The sequence below is a fragment of the Theropithecus gelada genome, chromosome 8 (assembly GCF_003255815.1).
Source record: "Theropithecus gelada isolate Dixy chromosome 8, Tgel_1.0, whole genome shotgun sequence".
In the NCBI taxonomy this organism is placed as follows: domain Eukaryota; kingdom Metazoa; phylum Chordata; class Mammalia; order Primates; family Cercopithecidae; genus Theropithecus; species Theropithecus gelada.
The window spans coordinates 68,927,941-68,952,153 of NC_037676.1; the positions used below are offsets into that span (position 1 = coordinate 68,927,941).

Below are 24,213 nucleotides of genomic sequence, written 5' to 3' on the forward strand. Positions count from 1 at the left end.
TCATACCACTGTGCTCCAGCCTGAGAGTAAAACCCCATCTCAAAAAAAAAAAAAAAAAAAAAAAAAAAGCCAGGCGCAGCGGCTCACACCTGCAATCCCAGCACTTTGGGAGGCTGAGGCGGGTGGATCACGAGGTCAGCAGACCATCCTGGCTAACACGGTGAAACCTTGTCTCTACTAAAAACACAAAAAATTAGCCAGGCACGCTGGCAGGCACCTGTAGTCCCAGCTGCTCAAGTGGCTGAGGCAGGAGAATGGTGTGAACCCGGGAGGCAGAGCTTGCAGTGAGCCGAGATCCCACCACTGCACTCCAGCCTGGGCGACAGAGCAAGACTCCGTCTCACAAAAAAAAAAGAAAAAAAGAAATCATAGAAGAAGGTATACAGCATAATTCCATTTTTATAAAGTTCACAGGCAAAGCTGAGTATTATATAGTTAAAACTAAATTTGCCATTCATTTCTTCATTTCTCTGTATAAAAACCTGCAAGAAAACTTACTATATATGTATATATAGTGGGGGACAGGGTCTCACTCTGTCAACCAGGCTGGAGTACAGTGGTATGATCATGGCTCACTGCAGCCTCTACCTCCTGGGCTCAAGCGATCCTCCCACCTCAGCCTCACCTGCAGCTGAGACTATGGGCGCATGCTACCACACCTGGCCAATTTTTGTATTTTTAGTAGAGACAAGGTTTCGTCATGTTGCCCAGGCTGGTCTCGAACCCCTGGGCTCAAGCAATCTGTCCACCTTGGCCTCTCAAAATGCTGGGATTACAGGCATGAGACACCACACCTGGCCAAAAACACCATATTTTAAGTCAATTAATTTTATTCTATTTTTTGTTGTTGGGGTTGGGGGGAATGGAGTCTGCTCTCAACTCTGTTGCCCAAGCTGGAGTGCAGTGGTGCAATCTCGGCTCACTGCAGCCTCCTCCCCCCAGGTTCAAGCGATTCTCATGCCTCAGCCTCCTGAGTAGCTAGGATTAGAGGTGCCTACCGCCATACACAAATAATTTTTGCATTTTTTGTAGAGACAGCATTTCACCATGTTGGCCAGCTTAGTCTCGAACTCCTAACCTCAAGTGATCTGCCCACCTAGGCCTCCCAAAGTGCTGGGATTATAGGCATGGGCCACCGTACCTGGCCTGAGCCAGTTAATTTTAGAATACCTTTCCAAAAATGAAGAACAGAAATAGTAATAGTATAGTTTAGTTATAATGGGCAATACTGTTTTTCAAATGTAGATATAACCATCTGTATGTTAAGGTGGATTTGAATAAAATAAGAGAGTTATGTATGTTCCTTTCCTGTTTTTGGAAGACGGAGGTAAATGGCTGAGGTTGAGAGGGGCTTGATATGTTTTGATTCTTTGACCACAGGATGATGACAAGGAGGAGGATGATGATAATTATAAAATGGGAGCTAAATGATGAGAACATATGGACACAAAGAGGGGAATAACAACACACACTTGGACCTTTCGGACGGTAGAGGGTGAGAGGAGGAAGAGGATCAGGTGGGTGCTAGGCTAAATATATGAGTGATGAAATAATCTGTACAACAAATCCCCATGACACAAGTTTACCTAGGTAACAAATCTGCACTTGTATCCCTGAACTTAAAAATAACAGTAATCACTTGCTACATGAATCTGTTATAAAAATACAGAGAAAAATTTACCACAAATATCAGAAAAAATTCTATTTTGGAAGGTACTTTTCTGAGGATGATCCATTTTAAATGGCTGTGTTACAGTCAGAATTTTAATTTTGCAAACAATAGCTGGAATTCTAGTAACAACAACAAACATTTGCTAAGTTTTTATTAGGTACCAGATCTTCTGCTAACTGGTGTATATCCACTATCTCCTTTGATCCTCACAATCACCCCGACATTATCATACTCACTTTACAAATAAACTGACACTTAGAAGTCAGAGTGCAATGCATCCAGAATTTGATCTCCAATGTTCTGACTCTGATACAGAAAGGAGGTGGGGAAATACTAGGCAGAAAAGGGCAGGGTCCCTGGTGGTGGCCTACCCTCAAGCCCAGACCTGCGGCCCAAAGTGAGAACATGTATTCCTGTTTTTCCGCTCAAATGTTGCTTTTTGGCCTGCCCTGCCCCCTTTCCTGTACCCATAAAAACCCCAGGCAGACCAACAGACTGGCAGAGAAGGACAGAAGAGAAGAAAACAGCTGGATGTCACAGAGAAGTAGCTTGACTTCAGAGGGATAGCTTGACGGGGGTACTTCAGAGAAGAGTTTGGCTGGGGACAGCTGAACTCCAGGGGAAGACCACCTTTCCACTCCATCCCCTTTCCAGCTCCCCACTCCACTGAGAGCCACTTCCACCACTCAAAATCCTCCACATTCAGCACCCTTCAATTTATTCGTGCAACCTGATTCTCTCTGGATGCCAGACAAGAACTTGGGTACCAAGAGGGTGGGTGCAAAAGGCTGTCATCCTGACCCTCCACTGAGCTGTTAAACATGCTATCAGTGGAGGGGAAAGTTAAAACAGCACACTGTAACACATGCCCTCTGGGGCCCTGGGGGTCACAGGTACCCCGCTAGACGCTGCTGCAGGGCCGCACAGAGTTGTTCTCCTGCCGGTGCCCAGAAGCACTCGTCCAGGCCCCTGTATCTGCTGCCTGTCCCATGAAGGGTTGAGAGCTGCGGGCTGAGTAAGCAAGCCAACCCCTTCACAAGCCCCTCCAAGGGGTCAAGGGAACTATCCCGTTTCAACTCCAGAGCTCTAAACTACCTCTTAATGATAAATACCACATGCAACATTCTAAGAAATATGACCACTCTATTGAGATACAGTTCACATACAATTCACCTATTTTAAGTGTATAACCAAATGGTTTGGGATATATATGTAGTTTTTTTGGAGACAGAGTTTCCCTCTATCACCCACGCTGCAGTGTGGTAGTGCCATCATAGCTTGCTGCGACCTGGACTCAAGAGATCCTTCCGCCTCAGCCTCCCAAAGTACTGGGATTACAGGCATGAGCTACTGTGCATGGCCAGCTTTTAGCGTATTCACAGAGTTGTGGAACTTTTAGAACAGTTTCATCACCCCAAAAAGAAACCCTGAACCGTAGCAGTCATTCCCTCTACCTCATTCTCAGCCCTAGGGAAGTCACTGATTGACTCTCTGTTTCTCTAAGTGTTCCTATTCTGGATATTTCACTATATGCTCTTCTGTGACTGGCTTCTTTCATATGGCATAATGTTTTCAAGGTTTGTCCATGATGTACTGAGTACCAATACTTTACTACTTTTTATTGCCAAATAATACTCCACTGTATGGCTATACCACATTTTATTTATCCAATCATCAGTTGATGGACATTTTAGTAACTTCCGTTTTAGGCTATGATGAATAATGCACCTACAAACATTTGTGTACAAATTTTGTGTGGACCTATGTTTCCATTTTTCTTGAGTATACCCCTAAGAATAGAACTGCCGGATCATAGAGTAACTCTACGTTTAATCTTTTGAGGTACTGCCAGAATTCCCAAGTGGCTGCACCATTTTTACATTCTTACCAGCAGTGTATGAGGGTTCCAATTTCTATATATTCTCGCCTACAATGCTTATTATGTGACTTTTGGACCACAGCCAGACTAGTGAGTATGAAGTATTATACCATCCCATTTTTGTTTTGATTTGCATTCCCCTGATGACTAATGATGTTGAGCATCTTTTCACGTGTGATTGGCCATTTATATATTTTCTCTGGAGAAAAATCTATTCATATCTTTTGCAGATTTTTAACTGTTATTTGTCTTTTTTGTTTAGTTGTAAGAGTTCTTTATATTCTAGATAAAAATCCATTCTCAGATATACGGTTTGCAAAAATTTTCTCCCATTCTGTGGGCTGTGTATTTATTTTCTTGATGGTATAATTTGTAGCACAGAAGTTTGCTTTTTATTTACTTTTTTCTCTTCTTATTTATGCTTTTATTTTCATATCTAAGATTATGCCTAATGCAGGTCAATACATTTTATGCCTATGTTTTCTTCTAAGAGTTTTCTAGTTTTAGCAAGTAAACTTAGGTCTTTGATCCATTTTGAATTAATTTTGTATATGGTCTGAGGTAGAGGTCAAACCTGAGGTAGATATCAAACTTCAATATTTTGCATGCTGATATCTAATTGTCTGATGATCACTTGTTGAAGACTATTCTTTCCCTACTGAATTGTCTCAGCACCACACTTAACATTTAAAAAATAATTTCAAACTAGAAACAAAACTATTTTGAAAATAGTAAAGATAGTCATCCCCATGCCACCCTCTTATCCTTCAACCCCCTCCCGTACACAAAACACAACTGAAGGAAGTTACTTGCAATTGCATGGAAGACAGTGCATATCGATCCAGATTACTGGAATCCCCCATAATCAATCCTAATTAAATACTAACTTCTAAAAACCACTGATTAGTATCAATATATGTCAGAAATTAGAATTTAAAAAAGAATAAAAAAAAAAAGTAGAATGAAAGATAAAAAGTTTAAAAGGGATGTAAAAAGGCCAGGCACAGTGGCTCACGCCTGTAATCTCAGCACTTTGAGAGGCCGAGGTGGGCAGATCACCTAAGGTCAGGAGTTCTAGACCAGCCTGGCCAACATGGCAAAACCCCATGTCTACTAAAAACACAAAAATTAGCCAGGCATAGTGGCATGTGCCTTTAATCCCAGCTACTTGGGAGGCTGAGGCAGGAGAATCACTTGAACTCGGGAGATGGAGGTTAAAGTGAGCTGAGATTGCGGCACTGCACTCCAACCTAGGCAACAGAGTGAGACTTCGTCGCAAAAAGAAAGAAAGAAAAAAAAAGGATGTTAAAAAACGGGAAGGGAAGGGATGCTTACAGAGAAATTTATAGCTTTAAATGCCTACATTAAAAAAAAATCTGTAGGCTGGGCATGGTGCCTCATGCCTGTAATCTCAGCACCTTGGCAGGCCAAGGTGGGTAGATCTCTTAAGGCCAGGAGTTCAAGACTAGCCTGGCTAACATGAAGAAACCCCGTCTCTACTAAAAATACAAAAATTAGCTGGGCATAGTGGCGCATGCCTGTAATCCCAGCTACTCAGGAGGCTCAGGCACGAGAATTGCTTGAATCCAGGAGGCGGAGGTTGCAGTAAGCCAAGATTGCACCACTGCACTCCAGCCCGAGCAACAGATTGAGACTCTGTCTCAAAAAATAAAATAAAGAAATTAGGAAAAAAAAGAGCGAATTAAACCTAAAGCAGGCATAAGGAAGGAAAAAACAAACAACAACAACAACAAAAAAACATGAAAGTAGAAATCAATGAAACTGAAATCAGAAAAATAACAAACAAAAAAAACTCTATGAATGCAAACGTTTCTTTGAAAAGATCAACAGCCAGACCGGACAGCCAAAAAGAAAAGAAAAAAGAGGCACAAGTTGCCAAGATCAGAAATAAAAGAACTACAGATTCTACAGACATTAAAAGGACAACAATAGGGGAATATTAGAAACAAGTTTATGCCAACACAGCTGATAACTTGGATGAAGGGCGCAGATTTCTTGAAAGACAAAACTAACAAAGCTTACTCAAGAAGAAATAGATAATTTTAAGAGTATTCTATTAAAGAAATTAAATTTGTAGTTAAAAAACTGCCCAGTAAAGAAAACTCCAAGCAAAGATGGCTTCACTGGTGAATTCTACCAGTTAAAATAAAACTATTACAAAATCTACCAGAAAACAGAAGAAAAGAGGAGGCAAAGCTTCTCAATGCTATTTTATAAAGCCAACATTACCCTGATTAAACAGTCATTACAAGAAAACTACAGATAATTATCCTTCCTAAACACAATCACAAAAACACTCAACAAAATATTAGCAAATTAAATCCAGCAAGTAAAGTTGGTTCAACATTCAAAAAAATCAATGTAATTCACACTATCAACAAACCAAAAGAGAAAAACCATATGATCATCTTGATACATTTAGGAAAAGAGCATCTGACAAAATTCAACATCTACTCATAATATAAACTCGCAACAAACCCAGGAATAGAAAGAAATATCCTCAATCAATCCTCAGTCTTACAAAAGGTATCTCTGAAAAACCTGCAAGCTGAATGCTTCCAAGATATGGAAAAAGGAAATAATATCTACTCTCACCATTCCTACTCAACACTGAACTGAAGGTCCTAGCCATTGCTAATAAAATTGTCTTTTATTTCCAAAAGACATGATGATCTACATAGACAACGATCTGTTAAAAGTTGCTAAAATATGTGAGTTTAGCAAGGTCACACACGGGGTACAAGGACAATTAAGGACAATGTTAAAAAAAAAAAACAAAAAAAAACAAAAAAAAACAATTTTAGGCCAAGTGCAGTAAAAAAAACAATTTTAGCCCAGGTTTACAACTGTAATCCTAGCACTCTGGGAGGCTGAGGCGGGCAGATTACTTTGAGCTCAGGAGTTTGAGACCAGGCTGGGCAATATAGTGAAACCCTGTCTCTACAGAAAATACAAAAATTAGCCAGGTGTGGTGGCCCATGCCTGTGGTCCCAGCTACTTGGGAGGCTGAGGCTGGAGAATCGCTTGAGCCCAGTTGGTGGTGAGGCACGGGTTGTGGGGGTTGCAGTGAGCTAAGACTGCGCCACTGCACTCCAGCCTGGGCAACAGAGTGAGACCCTATATCCAAGAAAAGGAAAAAAAGAGGCCAGGCATGGTGGCTCATGCCTATAATCTCAGCACTTTGGGAGACTGAGGCAGGCAGATCACGAGGTCAGGAGTTCGAGACCAGCTTGGCCAACATAGTGAAACCCCATCTCTACTAAAAATAAAAAAATTAGCTAGGCATTGTTGTGTGCACCTGTAGTCTCAGCTACTCGGGAAGCTGAGGCAGGAGAATCGCTTGACCTCAGGAGGCGGAGGTTGTGCTGAGCCAAGATCGTGCCACTGCACTCCAGCCTGGGCAACAGAGCAAGACTCCATCTCAAAAAACAAAACAAAAGATAAAGAAAAAAGCAAGCCAATTTTATTTCTATGTACTAGAAATGAACAATAGGAAATCTGACATTTGTAGAAGCATCTTTTACGGTATCATCCAAAAAACAAGTATTCATGGTGATTTACACTAACAAACTATGTGCCAGACCTATATGCTATAAACTATAAAATTTTGATGAGAGACATTAAAGACTTAATGAAGAAATATTAACATTTTTGCATTTTTGGTCAGGCACAGTGGCTCATGCCTGTAATCTCAGAACTTTAGGAGGCTGAGGCAGGAGATGCCTTAAGTCCAGGAGTTCAAGACTAGCCTGGGCAATATGGCAAAATCCTGTCTCTACAAAAAAACACAAAAATTGGCAGGGTGTGGTGGTGCACACCTGTAGTCCTTGCTACTCAGGAGGCCGAGATGGGAGATCAACTGAGTCAGGAAGGTCAACGATGCAGTAAGCTGTGATTGTGTCACTGCATTCCAACCCAGGTAACAAAGTGGGACCCTGTCTCAATAAAACCAAAAACAAGAAATATAACATCTTCATGAATCAAAAGACTCAATGTTGTAAAAATATCAACTATCCCCAATTTGATCTATACAGATACTCCTTAACTTACAATGGGTTACAGCCAGATAAACTCACGGTCAAAATGCATTTTTTTTGAGACAGTCTTGCTTTGTCACCCAGGCTGGAGTGCCAGCGGTGTGATCTCGGCTCACTGCAACCTCCGCCTCCTGGGTTCAAGGGATTCTCCTGCCTTAGCCTCCCAAATAGCTGGGATTACAGGCGCATGCCACTGCACCTGGCTAATTTTTGTATTTTTAGTAGAGACGGGGTTTCACCATGTTGGCCAGGCTGGTCTCAAACTCTTGACCTCAAGTGATCCGCTTGCCTCGGCCTCCCAAAGTGCTGGGATAACAGGCCACTGCACCTGGCCCAAAATGCATTTAATACTGTGATAAACCCATCATAAAGTCAAAAAATCCTAAATCAGGCAGGGCCTGTATATTCAAATGCAGTAACAATAAAAATCCCAGCGGACTCTTTTTGAAGAAATCAAGCTGATTCTAAAATTTATATGGATAGGCCAGGCACAGTGGCTCACACCTGTAATCCCAATACTTTGGGAGGCTGAGGAAGGCAGATCACTTGAAGTCAGGAGTTTGAGATCAGCTTGACCAACATAGTGAAACCTTGTCTCCACAAAAATAACAAAAATTAGCCAGGTGTGGTGGCATATGCCTGTAATCCCAGCTACTCAGGAGGCTGGGACAGGGAAGAACTGCTTGAACCCAGGAGATGGCGGTTGTAGTGACCTGAGATGGTGCCACAGTACTCCATCCAACCTGGGTGACGGAGTGAGACTCTATCTCAAAAAAATAAATAAATACAGGAGTTCGAGACCAGCCTGGCCAACATGGTGAAACCCCGTCTCTACTAAAAACACAAAAAATTAGCCAGCTGTGGTGGTGTGCACCTGTAATCCGAGCTACTTGGGAAGCTGAGACAGGAGAATCGCTTGAACCTGGGAGGCAAAGGTTGCAGTGAGCCAAGATCGCACCACTGCACTCCAGCCTAGGTGAAAGAGCAAGACTCTGTCTCAAAAATAAATAAGTAAATTAAATAAATAAATAGGCCAGGCGTGGTGGCTCACGCCTGTAATCCCAGCACTTTGGGAGGCCAAGGCGGATGGATCATGAGGTCAAGAGTTCAAGACCAGCCTAGCCAAGATGGTATAACCCCGTCTCTACTAAAACTACAAAAATTAGCCAGGCGCGGTGGCAGGCGTCCGTAATCCCAGCTAGTTGGGAGGCTGAGGCAGGAGAATGGCTTGAACCTGGGAGGCAGAGGTTGCAGTGAGCCAAGACTGCAACACTGCACTCCAGACAGAGTAAGACTTCGTCTCAAAAAAAAATAAGCAGGTAAGTAAGTAAATAAATAAATAAAATAAAATTTATATGGATAAACAAAGGACTCAGAACACCCAAAACAATTCTGAAAAAGAAAAAAAGATGGAGGACTCACACTGATTTCAAGAATAACTATAAGATACAATAATCAGGATGCTATACTGGAGAAAGGAGAGACATAGATCAACAAAACAGAAAAGAGATTCTAGAAATACTAATAGAACCACACATATAGTCAGTTGATTTAAGAAAAAGTAATTTCACTGAGGTATACTGTGCATATCACATAATTCATCCTTTTCAGGTGTATGACTCATGGTCAACTGATTTTTGACAAATATACCAAAATAATCCAATGGATAACATAAAGCCTTTTCAACAAATGGTGCTGGAACAACTGGGCATCCATACATTAAAAAATGAACCTTGACCCATACCCTGCGATATATTAAAAAATCAACTTGAAATAGATCATAAACCTAAATATAAAACCTAAAACTATAAACTCTTAGAAGAAAACACAATTGATCCTTCCACCTCAGCCTCCTGAGTAGCTGGGACCACAGACACACATCACCACGCCCAACTATTCTTCATATTTTTAGTAGGGACGGGGTTTCATCATGTTTCCCAGTCTGGTCTTGAACTCCTGAGCTCAGGGAATCCGCTCACCTTGGCCTCCCAAAGTGCTGGGAATACAAGTGTGAGCCACAGTACCTGGCCAGTTACAGGTCTTTTAAAATGTGACACATCTATATCACGGACTACTACTCAGCAACAAAAAGGAATAAAATCTAGTTATTTGAAGTGTTTTTAAAAAACGAAGGAATAAACTAATACATGCAACAAGACAGATCTCAAAAGCATATTAAAACATAAATAGGCACATTTTGTCTGTATAGGGCAACATTTGTGCACCATATGGTTTCTTTCACAAGTATTCAATTCTGCCACTGTAATGTGAAAGCAGCCACAGACATGTAAACATGAGTGTGGCTGTGCTCCAGTGAAACTGTCTGTCTATCTATCTATCTATAATCTATCTGATCTAATTGATAATTTATCTAATCTATCTATCATCCATCCACTACCTATCTAATCTATCATCTATCTGATCTATCTAATCCATCATGTATGTATCTAATCTATCTACTCTATTATCTATCTATCTATCTATCTATCTATCTATCTATCTATCTATCTATCTATCTATCTATCTATCTATCCATCCATCCATCCATCCATCCATCCATCCTCACTCTGTCACCCAGGCTGGAGTGCAGTGGCATGATCTTGGCTCACTGCAACCTCCGCCTCCTGGGTTCAAGCAATTCTCAGGTCTCAGCCTCCCAAGTAGCTGGGACTACAGTCGTGCACCACCACACCCAGCTAATTTTTTTGTATTTTTTGAAGAGATGAGGTTTTACCATGTTGGACAGGCTAGTCTCACACTCCTAGCCTCAAGTTATCTGCCCAACTCGGCCTCCCAAAGTGCTGGAATTACAGGCGTGAGCCACTGTGCTCAGTCCCAGTAAAACTTTTAAGTATTCAGCCAGGTACAGCGGCTCATGCCTGTAATTCCAACACTTTGGGAGGCTGATGCAGGAAGATCACCTGAGCTCAGGAATCCGAGACAAGCCTAGGCAACATAGTGAGACCTTGTCTCTACAAAAAATTTTAAAAAAATTAGTAGGGCATGATGGCGCATGCCTGTAGTCCCAGCTACTCAGTAGGGTAAGGGAAGAGGATCACTTGAGCCCAGAGGATTGGGGCTGGAGGCTGCAGTGAGTCACGATCATACCACTGCACTCCAGCCTGGGCAATAGAGCAAGACCCTGTCTCAAAACTAATAATAATAATAATAAATTATATAAACAAGCAGCAGGTCAGGTGCAGAGGCTCATGCTTGTAATCTGTCGCTTGTAATCCTAGCACTTTGGGAAGTCGAGGTGGGAGGACTGCTCGAGCTCAGGAGTTCAAGACCAGCCTGGGCAACATGGCAAAACCCCATCTCAACTAAAAATACAAAAAATTAGCTGGGTATGGTGGCAAATGGCTGTGGTCCCGGCTACTTGGGAGGCTGAGCTGGGAGGATCACCTAAGCCCAGGAGGTCAAGGCTGCAGTGAGCCATAACTGGGCCACTGCACTCCAGTCCAGGAGATAGAGTGAGACCTTGTCTCTAAAACAAAAAAACAGGCAGCAGATTTGAGATGGCCGCACAGGCCACAGTTTGCCAATTCCTGTGCTAAATTAAAGATGCCAGACACAAAAAGTCACACTATAGGATTCTATTTACATGGTAATATGAAAAAGGCAAACATATAGGGGCAGAATCAAATGAATGGTTGCCAGGGCCTGGGATTGAGGAGAGTTGACTACAAAGAGGCACAAGAAAACTTTTTGGAGTGATGGAAATATTCTGTATCTTGATTACAGTGGTGGTGTTGGTTACATGACTATATATGCTATATATATATATGTTTGTCAAAATTCATATACAGTATACAAAATTTGTACACTTGTAAGTCTGAAAAGGATGAATTTTACTGTTTATAAATTATGCCTCAATAATCCTGTCTTAAAAGAAAAAAAACAAGGCATTTTTTTGGTCTCTGATTAAAGAAAAACCAAGAGAAGAAAACATCTTTTAGAAAATTATCAACATTAATTATCGAGAAAATTCAAACACTGACTGGATATTTGGTGACATTAAAAAAAAATTGTTCTTTTTTTAGGCTGTAATAATTTTTCTTTTTTAAAGAGTTCTTATCTTTAGAAATACATATTGAAGTTCGAAGGAGAAAATGAGAAGGAAAAAAAGGAAACATGTACCAATGTACTTACAGGTGAAATTATAGTATATCTGAGATCTACTTTAAAATAGTCCAATTAAAAAGGGGACAGAGATGTACTAATCATTATTGAGGCTGGGTAGTAGGTAAATGGGGGTTCATTATATTATTCTTGCTACTTTTGTATATGTTTGAATATTTCTACAACAACCAAGTTGGAAGGAAAAAAAAGTGTATGAGGAAGAGATGAAAACAACAAAAAAGATTATGCAATTAATGTCTACAATGGCCAGGTAGGTGAAATATATAAGCCAGAGCGGTAAGTCTGGGGCCGAAAGCATTAACATAAAATCTTTGAAAAAAATGTGTGAAGTCCAAACACATGGCCTGGCAACCTCTCTCTTAAGACCACTCTGAAGATACAGACATACACTTGTACACAAGTCTGTCTTTACAAACAATGTATGTACAACGTGAAAGAAGCTAAATGTATAATGAGCTATATCCTAGAACTTAGAAAGCAATCAGATATATGCTAAATATGGCCAAACATAACAACAACAACACAAATATTATCTGGTTCTTGAATACTAGCATTATAAACAAATCTGCTTCTAATTTCACAATTTGTCTTTAGTTGTTAAGAATCATACACATGGCTAGGCGTGGTGGCTCACGCCTGTAATCCCAACACTTTGGGAGGCTGAAGCGGGCAGATCACCTGAGGTCAGTAGCTTGAGACCAGCCTAGCCAACATGGTGAAACCTGTCTCTACTAAAAAAAAAACACAAAAAATTAGCCAGGCGTGGTGGCAGGCGCCTGTAAGCCCAGCTACTCAGGAGGCTAAGGCAGGAGAATTGCTTGAACCCCGAGGTGGAGGTTGCAGTGAGCCAAAAGCATGCCATTGCATTCCAGCCTGGGGAACAAGAGCAAGACTTCATCTAAAAAAAAAATGAAAAAAAAAAGAATCATACACATGGCCGGGCACAGTGGCTCACACCGGTAATCTCAACATTTTGGGAGGCCGAGGTGGGCAGATTACCTGAGGTCGGGAGTTCAAAACCAGTCTAACCAAATGGAGAAACCCCATCTCTACTAAAAATACAAAATTAGCCAGGCGTGGTAGCACATGCCTGTAATCCCAGCCACTTGGGAAGCTGAGGCAGGAGAATCGCTCGAACCCAGGAGGCAGAGGTTGCAGTGAGCCAAAATCGCGCCATTGCACTCCAGCCTGGGCAACAAGAACGAAACTCCATCTCAAAAAAAAAAAAAAAAAAAAAAGAATCGTACACCCATACACATAATTTAAATGAGAAAAGAATAGCCACAAAGTGATAGATTTTTAGTAATACTAGCAGAAAACATAGCTGACCATGTCAGGGTAATAATCCATTTTAACTAGGCAAACTGCTAAAGAATATAAACCTAAAATTAACTTTGAAAATATTTTAGTAGAAAACTATATGAACTTTCTTAATCTTGAAATAGCTTCAGTAGAGCTATTATTTAAGAATAAAATCAAATTAACTATACCCATGGTTTTCTTCATAATACTGTAGAATACACCACCCTGCTGAAACATGTGAGGAAGTCCCTTTGCATAAGACCATACATCTTCTCCTGTAAGACAAAAACAGATACAGTATTAGCAACAAACAAAAGAGTTCCATCCTGGGCTGCTTTAGTAAAGATTAACCTAGAATTAACATCAAGGCAGAGCTCCTAAATGAGTGAAACACCCTGATACGCCATAGAGAGATGATACTGAGTGACAGGATTGTGGCATACTAGAAAATGCATGGCCTATCTAACTGTGCCAGTCACTGACAAGGGCTGTCATAGAAGAGTGCATGCCTAGCGTTTCAAGACCATGTGGCTTTTCAAGAGAAGTCCAAAATTCAAGTTTTTAATATGAATTCTCCCAATTTTAAAATGTAGGAACTAATTAAAAAGTGTCTTTAAAACCACATGAGTCAACAAACATGGTGGCTCATGCCTGTAACCCCAGTACTTTGGGGGGCTATGGATAGCTTGAGTTCAGGAGTTCCAATACCAGCTTTGGCAACGTGACGAAACTCCATCTCTACCAAAATAAACAAATAAATAAATAGCCGGATGTGGTGGCGTGTGCCTGTCATCCCAGCTACTTAGAGGGCTGAAGCGGTGGAGTGGCCAGGGGGAATCCCTTGTGCAGAGGCGGTCAAGGCTGCAGGGAGCAGTGTTTGCATCACTGCACTCTACCCTGGGTGACAAAGTGAGACCCTGTTTCAAAAAAAGAAGAAACAAAACCACGAGTCAAGGTAGTCAATATTATGATGAACAAAATAGATCTGAAGACTCAATCCAGCTCAAAGGAAACTAGTCTGTAAACTCTGTACTAGAACAGATAAGATTATTAAAAGATATTTTTGGGCCAGGCACGGTGGCTCACTCACGCCTGTAATCCCTCACTTTGGGAGGCCGAGGCGGGCAGATCACCTGAGGTCTGGAGTTCAAGACCAGCCTGGCCAACATGGTGAAACCCCGTCTTTACTAAAAATACAAAAATTAGCTGAACGTGGTGGCGCGCACCTGTAGTTCCAGCTACTTGGGAGGCTGAGGCAGGAAAATAGCTTGAACCCAGGAGGTTGAGGTTGCAGTGAGCCGAGATCGTGCCATTGCACTCCAGACTGTGCTATAAGAGCAAAACTCTCTCTCAAAAAAAAGAGACATTTTTGAAAGTAAAATACAAAATTGTAAATATAAATCTTATATTTATATTAAAACCAAGAAATAAACAGAAGGGGCTATTTCAATACTTATTTCAGTAAGAAATTTCAAATAAAATGTAAAGAATGATCATCATTGTTGAAGAAATCAATAAAGAATGGCAGGAACATAACAGTTACTATGGCTGTTTCTATTTGTTTCTTTATAGTTTACATTCTAATCTGCTAATGTATATGTACTACTTTTATAATCAGGAAGTTTTTAATTTTAACAAAAAAAGTTAACTTTTGTCTTCCCTACCTGAAGATTATATTGTTGGACCTGACCTCTGAATAACTGTGATTGACAGTGCTAATTAATCACTATGTACTTACAACATCTCAGAGTTCTAATCCCGCCTCACATTCATAAACAGGATATGACTTTGTGTGGCAGCTGGCTAAACTTACCTTCAGTACACCAGCTTAAAGTAGGTAAGTTTTAGAAGACTTGACAATTAAAGTTTCAGTTAATCAAAACATTTACTTATAAACACTTACTAATGATGCAGTTCTACTAGAATATCTATATTTAAGGGTGGACACACAGAAGTTTAATATTAATAAGAGTCTACAAATAAAGAAATATTAGTAACCACTGGTGGTGGCTCTGATTGCTGAGCTTACTATTAAACCTCACTTAGATAAATTATTTCTGTGAATGATAACCTTTCATTTCGTTATTGTCAATGTTGTCCTAAATGTACTTAATATTTTCTAAAATATTCTAGTATAGCATTTATTTGGAAGTCATATCAAAAAAATATACGGCGGTAATTTTTTTGATAAGAATCCAAACAGGGCTGGTCTGAAGGTAGTGAGTTATCTCAACTAACTGTTCAGTTACAGTTAGAACTGCTTGTTCTACCATTTTCCCCTTCTCACTACCTGCACTTGACTAGTCCAAACAAACAAAAACCACAAGAATCTGAATAGGTGCGAAAATGGTGAACTCCTCAGAACTGACCAACTGATTAATAAGAAAAATTACGTCTCTTAGTACTTTACATACCTAGTTATTCATAATTTAAATAGGCAAATCACTTAACTCTACTGCAGTGTTTGTCAACCTTGTTTCCATTATCTCCCCCTAAAGAGCCTTTACAGGCATTATTTTTCTAGTCCTCCCCATGTCCTCATGATATCTGAATTACACATATATACTTTATATCTGCTTATGTACTGTATATATATCTTAGTTTTATATATTAATGATAAGATTTTTTCACCCTTTCTCCAAGAACAAATTTTCACCCCCTTCAAAGCAATATGGCCCCACTGTTCTATTACTTTAAGGGAAATACCACGTAAGCCTCTACTATCTACCAAGCTTTGAGCAGGCTCTTCACATAGTTTCATTAACTCATCACAACTAAGCTCTACGGAAAAGGAAACAAGCTCAGAGAGCTTAAATAACTCTTCCAAGATCACACAGCTAGTAAGTGCTAGAGCCAGGATTTGAATCTTGTATATCAGTCCAAAGTGTATACCCTCCTTTCCATTGACATTAAACCTCTACTGAAGGTCAAATTGGCCAGGCTCACACCTGTAATCCCCGCACTTTAGGAAGCCAAGGCAGGCGGATTACCTGAGGTCAGGAGTTTGAGACCAGCCTGGCCAACATGGTGAAACTCCTTCTGTACTAAAAATACAAAAATTAGCCAGGCATGGTGGCACCTGCCTGCTATCCTAGCTACTCTGGAGGCTGAGGCAGGAGAATTGCTTGAGCCCAGGAAACGGAGGTTGCAGTGAGCCGAGGTCGTGCCACAGCACTCCAGCCTGGCTGACAGAGTGAGACACTGTCTCACACACACAGGAAAAAAGGTCAAGTTGTTTTGGCAAATTTGAAAGAACTATTCAGTCTTTTCTTAATAGAAATTCACGGCATCAACAACTGGTTGGAGAAAAAAGTAGGTAATTTCTTTTGGTAAACAAATATCTCCACTGAAAGTCATGTTTGTTGGTAAGAAAAATGAGGAAAGGGATTAGAGATCAGGAAGCAGGGGTTTTGACACTTTGCACAAGTCCTGTACCACTCTCATATGGCTCTCCACTGCATTTCTCTCCAACCCTCCTAATGCCCAGGTTCAATGCCTGGATTACTGCCACTTCCTCACAGCTGATTTCCCTTGAGTCTTATCCCCCATAAATCCCTCCACTATACAGTCTTCAGAGTTAAACCTATAATGGTTCCCCAATGCCATATGGCAAAGTCCAAGTTCCTTTTCCGTGGCATACAAGGCACTCTAAGAGTTGGTCCTTGCCTTTCCCATCTGACATCATACCATACCTTTATTTTTATAATGGTATACCACCAAACAACTGTTCCTATTCCCTAAAGGCCAATAATTGTTACATATTATTTAAAACTCAATCTAGGTATCACTTCCTTTAGGATTCTCTGGAGTGTTGATTAGGTAGGTACCCTTATTTGATGCTCCTACGTATATGAATACCATAGCCCTTATCACACTTTAGGTTAACTAACTTTCCTGTTTTACCTTCTAAACTAGGTTTCCCTTTTATACTTTTCAGATTCAGGGAAAGGTCAGTGGCCTGACTTTTTACCCCCAGGGCCTGGCACAGTGCTGAACAGATGGCAGCACTCTTAGTATTGGTTGAATGAATGTATAGATGCAAGCTTATCCAATCAGCCTTATTTTGTTGTTGTCCTGTTTTGTTTTGTTTTGTTTTGTTTTAGGCTTTTAGCAGCCTGAAGCTATGGTTTTAGTTTCTGTCTCTAGTGATAAGCAGAAAAGAGTGATGAGGAAGGGGCTCTAATGGTCCATCCCAAAACAAAAGCTAAGAACCCATAACTATATTCTCTCCCTTAGACACCCTTGACGGAGTGAATATTATAAATGAGGTTTTTCCTTTTAAACAGTGCCTGAAAGCAATCCAGAATAAACTTAATTGAAGCATCATGATGATAACCATTCTTCAATGTTACACATATAAAACACAACTAATGATTATATGCCACTGACTTTTCCCTGAATCTTGTTTTCTCTTCAAGAATCTAATAAAAGAAAATAATAGCAAAAACAAAGGGAAATAGTTTTTCTAACATTTTATTCGAAAGCAAACTTTTAGAGAATAGGAACAGTTTGGAAAAGCTTCTAACAAATATGTTAATTTATATTTTTGTTAGTCTCCAATTATTTTTACTTTATAATCCAACTGTTTCTTCATACTACAAAAGTAAAAATACTTCTATCCAATGTACTGTGTATATATAAATATAGAAAAAAAACTATACTACTGCGAGCACCATAGATAACCTCTGTTAATTACCTTGCTTCCACAAATCCTTCCTCCTCATAACCTTCAACCTTCTACCTGACACAGTAGCTATATATGGCAGTGGTATTATGAACGTTTTTTCTTTTGGTTTATCCAATTTTTTTCCTATTTGATGTGAAGTAACTTTTGTTTAAAAATATGTTAAAATACATTTTTTAAAATGTATTTTTCTAATTTTTTCTAATAAAATTATAGAGTTAAAAGTTTAAAGTCATCATCAAAAAAAGATTAAGAGATTACCATTCTAATTTTTAAATTTTAGGTGTTTATTTATTTTTTGAAATAGGGTCTCGCTCTGTCACCTAGGCTGGAAAGTATTAGCTCAATCACAGTTCACTGCATGATCTCCTGAGCTCAAGCAATCCCCTCACCTCAGCTTCCTGAGTAGCTAGGACTACAGGCGTGTGCCACCACAGCTTGTAGAGACAGGGTCTCCCTGTGTTGCCGAAGCTAGTCTTGAATGCCTGGTCTCAGGCCATCCTCCTGCCTTGGCCTCCCAAAGTGCTAGGATTATAGGCATGAGCTACTGTGCCTAGCCTTCTAACTTTAAATATTTTAAAAGGCAATTTGAATTTTTTACTTTGCAATTTACGGGACAAAGCAGTAAACTTAAAAATCTAACACCTAAATGAAATATATTTTTGTTTTATTTATTTATTTATTTATTTTTGAGACGGAGTCTTGCTCTGTCACCTAGGCTGGAGTGCAGTGGCATGATCTTGGCTCACTGCAGTCTCTATCTCCCACGTTCCAGCAGTTCTCCTGCCTTACCCACCTGGGTAGCTGGGACTACAGGCACAAACCACCACATCCGGCTAATTTTTGTGTTTTTAGTAGATACCGGATTTCACCACGTGGGCCAGGCTGGTCTCAAACTCCTGACCTCAGGCAATCCGCCCACCTCGGCCTCACAAAGTGCTGGGATTACAGGCGTGAGCCACCGCACCCAGCCTATTTCATTTTTGAGACAGAATCTTGCTCTGTCCCCCAGGGTGAAGTGCAGTGGAGCAATCTCTGTTCACTGAAACCTCCGCGTCCTGGGTTCAAGCAATTCTCATGCCTCAGCCTCCAAAGTAGCTGGGATTACAGGCGTGTGCCACCACTCTCGGCTAATTTTGTATTTTTAGTAGAAATGGGGTTTCCCCATGTTGGCCAGGCTAGTCTCAAACTCCTGATTTCAGACAATCTGTCCACCTCGGCCTCCCAAATTGCTGGGATTACAAGTGTGAGCCACCATGCCCAGCCAAAATGTATTTTTAAACCCCAAAAGAAATACCCAAAATGAACTCTGAAGTATTTACGACCATAAAGTACTTAACTTTATCTAAATTTAAAATTTAAAGAAACAATTCAAAATTGTTTAAAAATTTGAATAAATGGTTCCAAATATAAAGTAGGAACACAGGACTGTTTCAACTAGACAGAATTCCAAAGGTATTTATTTGCTGAAAGAATTGTTGGCATCTCTCTAACCTTCCTGACGTAATCCTCGCATTTAAAAGTTTATCTACCCTACTGATAATGAAGATGGTTTATAAAAAAGGCATATCTGTTTCTTGCCTGAAATTCAGTCCCCTTAAGGGTATACAGTCACACAACTTTAGTGTCACCAGCGGCATTAATGAATATTTTTATTATACACAGACATGCACACAAACTCAATAGTGTTTAAATGAGTACAGAGTCTGAAAGGACACATCCCAATTTATTAATAATGATTTTATCTGGGGAGTACAAATGTTAAGAACTACCATATTTTATACGTACTTGAATTATTTGAATTTTAAAAATTATATTGTAATTGAAAAGATATTAAAAATAAAAGTGATCAAAGTAGTTGGAACAGAATCTATTATTATCTAGATTTCCTTTTCTATCTAGAAAGGAATAGTATCAACACTTGACTTAATCTTCAATTATAATTATATAAAATCACCATTTACAATATATACATTTATCTTAAGATACATCTATGCATTATTTTTTATTCAACTTTATAACTGCTGTCCTATTACAAATATGCTACATATAAATCAACAGAAGGGCTACCAGAAGGCATAGAAAGAATGATATGCGGCTAGGCACAGTGGCTCACGCCTGTAATCCCAGCACTTTGGGAGGCTCAGGTGGGCAGATCACGATGTCAGGAGTTCGAGACCAGCCTGGCCAACATAGCAAAACCTTGTCTCTACTAAAAATACAAAAATTAGCCAGGCGTGGTGGCAGGCCCTGTAATCCCAGCTACTCGGGAGGCTGAGGCAGGAGAATCGCTTGAACCTGGGAGGCAGAGTTGCAGTGAGCCAAGATTGCGCCATTGCACTCCAGCCTGAGCGACAGAGCAAGGCTCTGTCTCGGATAAAAACACACACAAAAAAGAAAAAGAATACGCATAAGCACTATCTAGATTTGAAGCTGCCCCTTTACCCAACATTTGAAAAAAAAAAAAAATCAAGGTGCAATAATAATATTCAGTTGTTGCCTAAAAAATAAGTGTCTCAGTCCCATGCGTGATTCTGGAAAATTCTTGCTTTTTTTTTTTTTTTGAGACAGAGTCTCACTCTGTCGCCAGGCTGGAGTGCAGTGGCCCAATCTTGGCTCACTGATACCTCTACCTCCCGGGTTCAAGCAATTCTCCTGCCTCAACCTCCCGAGCAGCTGGGATTACAGGTGAGCGCCACAATGCCCGGCTAATTTTTGTATTTTTAGTAGAGACGAGGTTTCACCATCTTGGCCGGCCTGGTCTCAAACTCCTGACCTCATGATCCACCTGCCTCAGCCTCCCAAAGTGCCAGGATTACAGGCGTGAGCCACTGCGCCTGGGTGATTCTAGAAAATTCTAAGGCATTTACAACATCAAGAGGTATTATGAAATTACAAAACACTGTGTATTTTAAATATATATGTTAAAAAGTCACACAGTTCTTTCAGGAACAGAGAAAGTATATCAAAATGAAACAAGTTTCTCAACTCCTGAAAGGTTGGTACACTTTGTAGTAAAGCAAGGAAGTGTCACGTAGCCTAATTTCATTTAAGTAACTCCAAACTGACAAATTCTATTCTTCACGTAAATCTGTTCTTACCTCTAGGAAAACAAAAAAACAAAACTAGAAACTTAATGAAATATAACACTAAGAAAAAATAAATTGGCCTAGATATTTATGGTGGATAATGTACCACCTATCCTATCTACCATGAAAGAAAACCCACAAATAACTGATCTACAAGAATTTTTTTTTTTTTTTGGAAAGAGTGTTGCTCTGTTGCCCAGAATGGAGTGCAGTGGCGCAATCTCGGCTCACTGCAACCGCACCAGGTCTACAAGAAATTTGAACGACATATTTTGCAAAGCCAGAGTTAATCTTTTAAGTATTATGTAAATAATGAAGATGACGGTCTGCAAAAAGTTAAGTTCAATTACCTCGTGGTCTGGATAAAAGAGATTAAAATGTGAAATATTATGGGTAGAATATTGTTATTCCAGTTTATACTTCCTAAGATTCAAAGTTACTAGGTTCCAGGAATGACTTGTACTAAGCCAAAGACAAATACACATACTTATTGTTTTATTAATATAAGTAATAGACAATCTAGTCAATGAATATTCTACTTAAAAACGAAAGAAAAAGCTCACGTCCCTGGCTATCATGCAGTCAGCCTATTTAGTGAAAACATACAGGCCGGGCGCAGTGGCTCACACCTGTAATCCTAGCACTTTGGGAAGCTGAGGCAGTGGATTGTCTGAGCTCAGGAGTTCGAGACCAGCATGGGCAACATGGTGAAACTCCATCTCTACTAAAAATACAAAAAATTAGCTAGGTGTGATGGTGTGCACCTGTAGTCCCAGTTACTTGAGAGGCTGAGAATCACTTGGACCCAGGAGACAGAGGTTGCAGTGAGCTGGGATCATGCCACTGCACTCCAGGCTGGGCGACAATCTGTCTCCAGAAAAAAAAAAAAAATTATACAATCCCCATGTATATATTTGATTCTTAATCAAATGAGAAGTTCTAAAATGCTGTGTTGGTCCTATTTGGGGATTTTATAATTTTTATGTATTTAGAAAATAAAGCTGGAGATCTGCTGATAAAAGCTAAAAAGTATGGAACTCCCTCAGCTGAAGGCCTGTAGGTAAGTTAATGGAGGGCAAGGACTGACTCTCTTTTATCTTCGTACACTCAACATACATACAAGTTCACAGAATATACTGATTTTGCTGAAATATTGCATTCATTAATTCAACAAGCATTTACTTGGCATCTACTATGCGCCAGGCCCTGAACTAGGAAATAAGGTATTCATTAGTGAAGAAAATAGAGTACAGTCTCTGTCTTGATAGACTTTATAATATAGTGGGGGAGGCAAACAAATAATTACACCAACAAATAAGATTATTAAAAATTGTGACAGATGCTGTGAGGGACATCAACAGGGTACACTGATAGAGGGAACCTACTTAGAATGGTCAGCAAAGGTTTCTCAAACTCTTACAAGGTGGTGGTATTTAAGCCTAAACTTAAACGAGAACAAGCTAGCTATCTGAACAGCATAAAGTCTGATGAGCTATATTCTAAACTAACATAACACAGCTTAGCTCACATTTGGTAATTCACAAAGTAATTTCTGCACTTTGAAATCTGCAATCTTCTAAACAAGGTCTGTCATTTCTAGCCCTCTCCAATCTAAACATCAACAGTTACCCAGCACTCCTTACATATGGTTAGCATTTATCTCCAAATTGACTTTTGTAGAAACATCTTTTTTTAAAATTAAGAATATCTTCGGCCAGGCACAGTGGCTTATGCCTGTAATCCCAGCACTTTGGGAGGCCGAGGGGGGTGGATCATGAGGTCAGGAGATTGAGACCATTCTGGCCAACATGGTGAAACCCCATCTCTAGCAAAAATACAAAATTTAGCTGGGTGTGGTGGCGCATGCCTGTAATCCCAGTTATTCAGGAGGCTGAGGCATGAGAATTGCTTGAACCCAGGAGGTGGAGGTTGCAGTGAGCCAAGATCACACCACTGCACTCCAGCCTGGTGACACTGCGAGACTCCGTTTCAAAAAAATATACCTATCTTCTACATAATTCAAATACAGTTACAAGAGAACCAGAGGGAGAAAACTAATATGTATAAGGGACTAATATAGGCTATGCACTTAATACTTCAATTTAAAGCAGAAAGTATCTCAAGTGACACCATTACAAAATTAACAAAATGCTCTCTTTTACACCCAAATTTTGTGTTGGTAGTGGAAGCAGTTTTAAAGAAATGTATGGGTTTATACAGGCATAAATGTTGGATGTGAGGAGGGAAGGGATCAGAACAGAAAGACATTATCTTGGTAAACTCATTGCAGTCCATACTGTAGTTCTCTCAGATATTCAGGTCCAAGAACTTCCACCCAAACTCAAAAAGTATTTATACACTAGAATTATATTTTATTAATTTTCATTATGAAATATATTATCAACCAGGCACAGTGACTCATGCCTGTAACCCCAGCACTTTGGGAGGCTGAGGTGGGCGGTTCACGAGGTCAGGAGATCGAGACCATCCTGGCTAACACAGTGAAACCCCGTCTCTACTAAAAATACAAAAAAATTAGCCGGCCATGGTGGTATGTGCCTGTAATCCCAGCTACTTGGGAGGCTGAGGCAGGAGAATCGTTTGAACCCAGGTGGCGGAGGTTGCAATGAGCGGAGATCATGCCACTGTACTCCAACCTGGGCGACAGAGTGAGACTCTGTCTCAAAAATCTATATATAATCATATTGATCAAACCTTTTTTTTTTTTTTTTTGAGATACAGTCTTGCTCTGTCGCCCAGGCTGGAGCGCAGTGGTGCAATCTTGGCTCACTGCAACCTCTGCCTCCCGGGTTCACGAGATTCTTCTGCCTCAGCCTCCCGAGGAGCTGGGACTATAGGCGCCTGCCACCATGACTGGCTACTTTTTTTTTTTTTGTATTTTTAGTAGAGACAGGGTTTCACCATCTTAGCCAGGATGATCTCGAACTCCTGACCTCGTGATCTGCCTGCCTCGGCCTCCCAAAGTGCTGGGATTACAGGCGTGAGCCACCGTGCCCAGCTCTGATCATATTTTTAAGGCTACTGCTCATAATCCTGCCCATGTCAATTTATTAGTCTACAATGGAGAATACAGCTTTCAAAGTGAACATGTCCTTATCTGCACTGTCACCTGTACATCAAAACTTGTTATCAGGAAGCTAAAAGTGTTAAGAATACATGCCTGATGAACATGGAAATCAGGCAAAGGGATAGAGATGTTTCAGTCAGGCCATAGTCAGGATTGATCAGATATTCCTACCCCTCGACAGAGATTACCTTTCTAGTTACCAGAATTTTCATGAACCCCAGATGATGTATCTTTTTCCTTTGTACAGCAGTATATAAACATTGCCGAATTTTGCTTTTCACTTTTTTCAATGTTCAGT

The 24,213-nt window shown here is 40.2% G+C and overlaps 1 protein-coding gene across 1 annotated transcript in view; it reads right to left on the reverse strand.

Moving 5' to 3' along the window:
• The window catches only part of VCPIP1 (valosin containing protein interacting protein 1), a 41,039-nt gene that overhangs the window by 12,052 nt on the left and 4,774 nt on the right, over positions 1 to 24,213 (reverse strand). Inside the window, exon 2 of the mRNA XM_025395026.1 lies at positions 13,243 to 13,329. Coding sequence (XP_025250811.1) covers positions 13,243 to 13,329 — 87 coding nt within the window. The remainder of the gene's footprint in view (positions 1 to 13,242; positions 13,330 to 24,213) is intronic.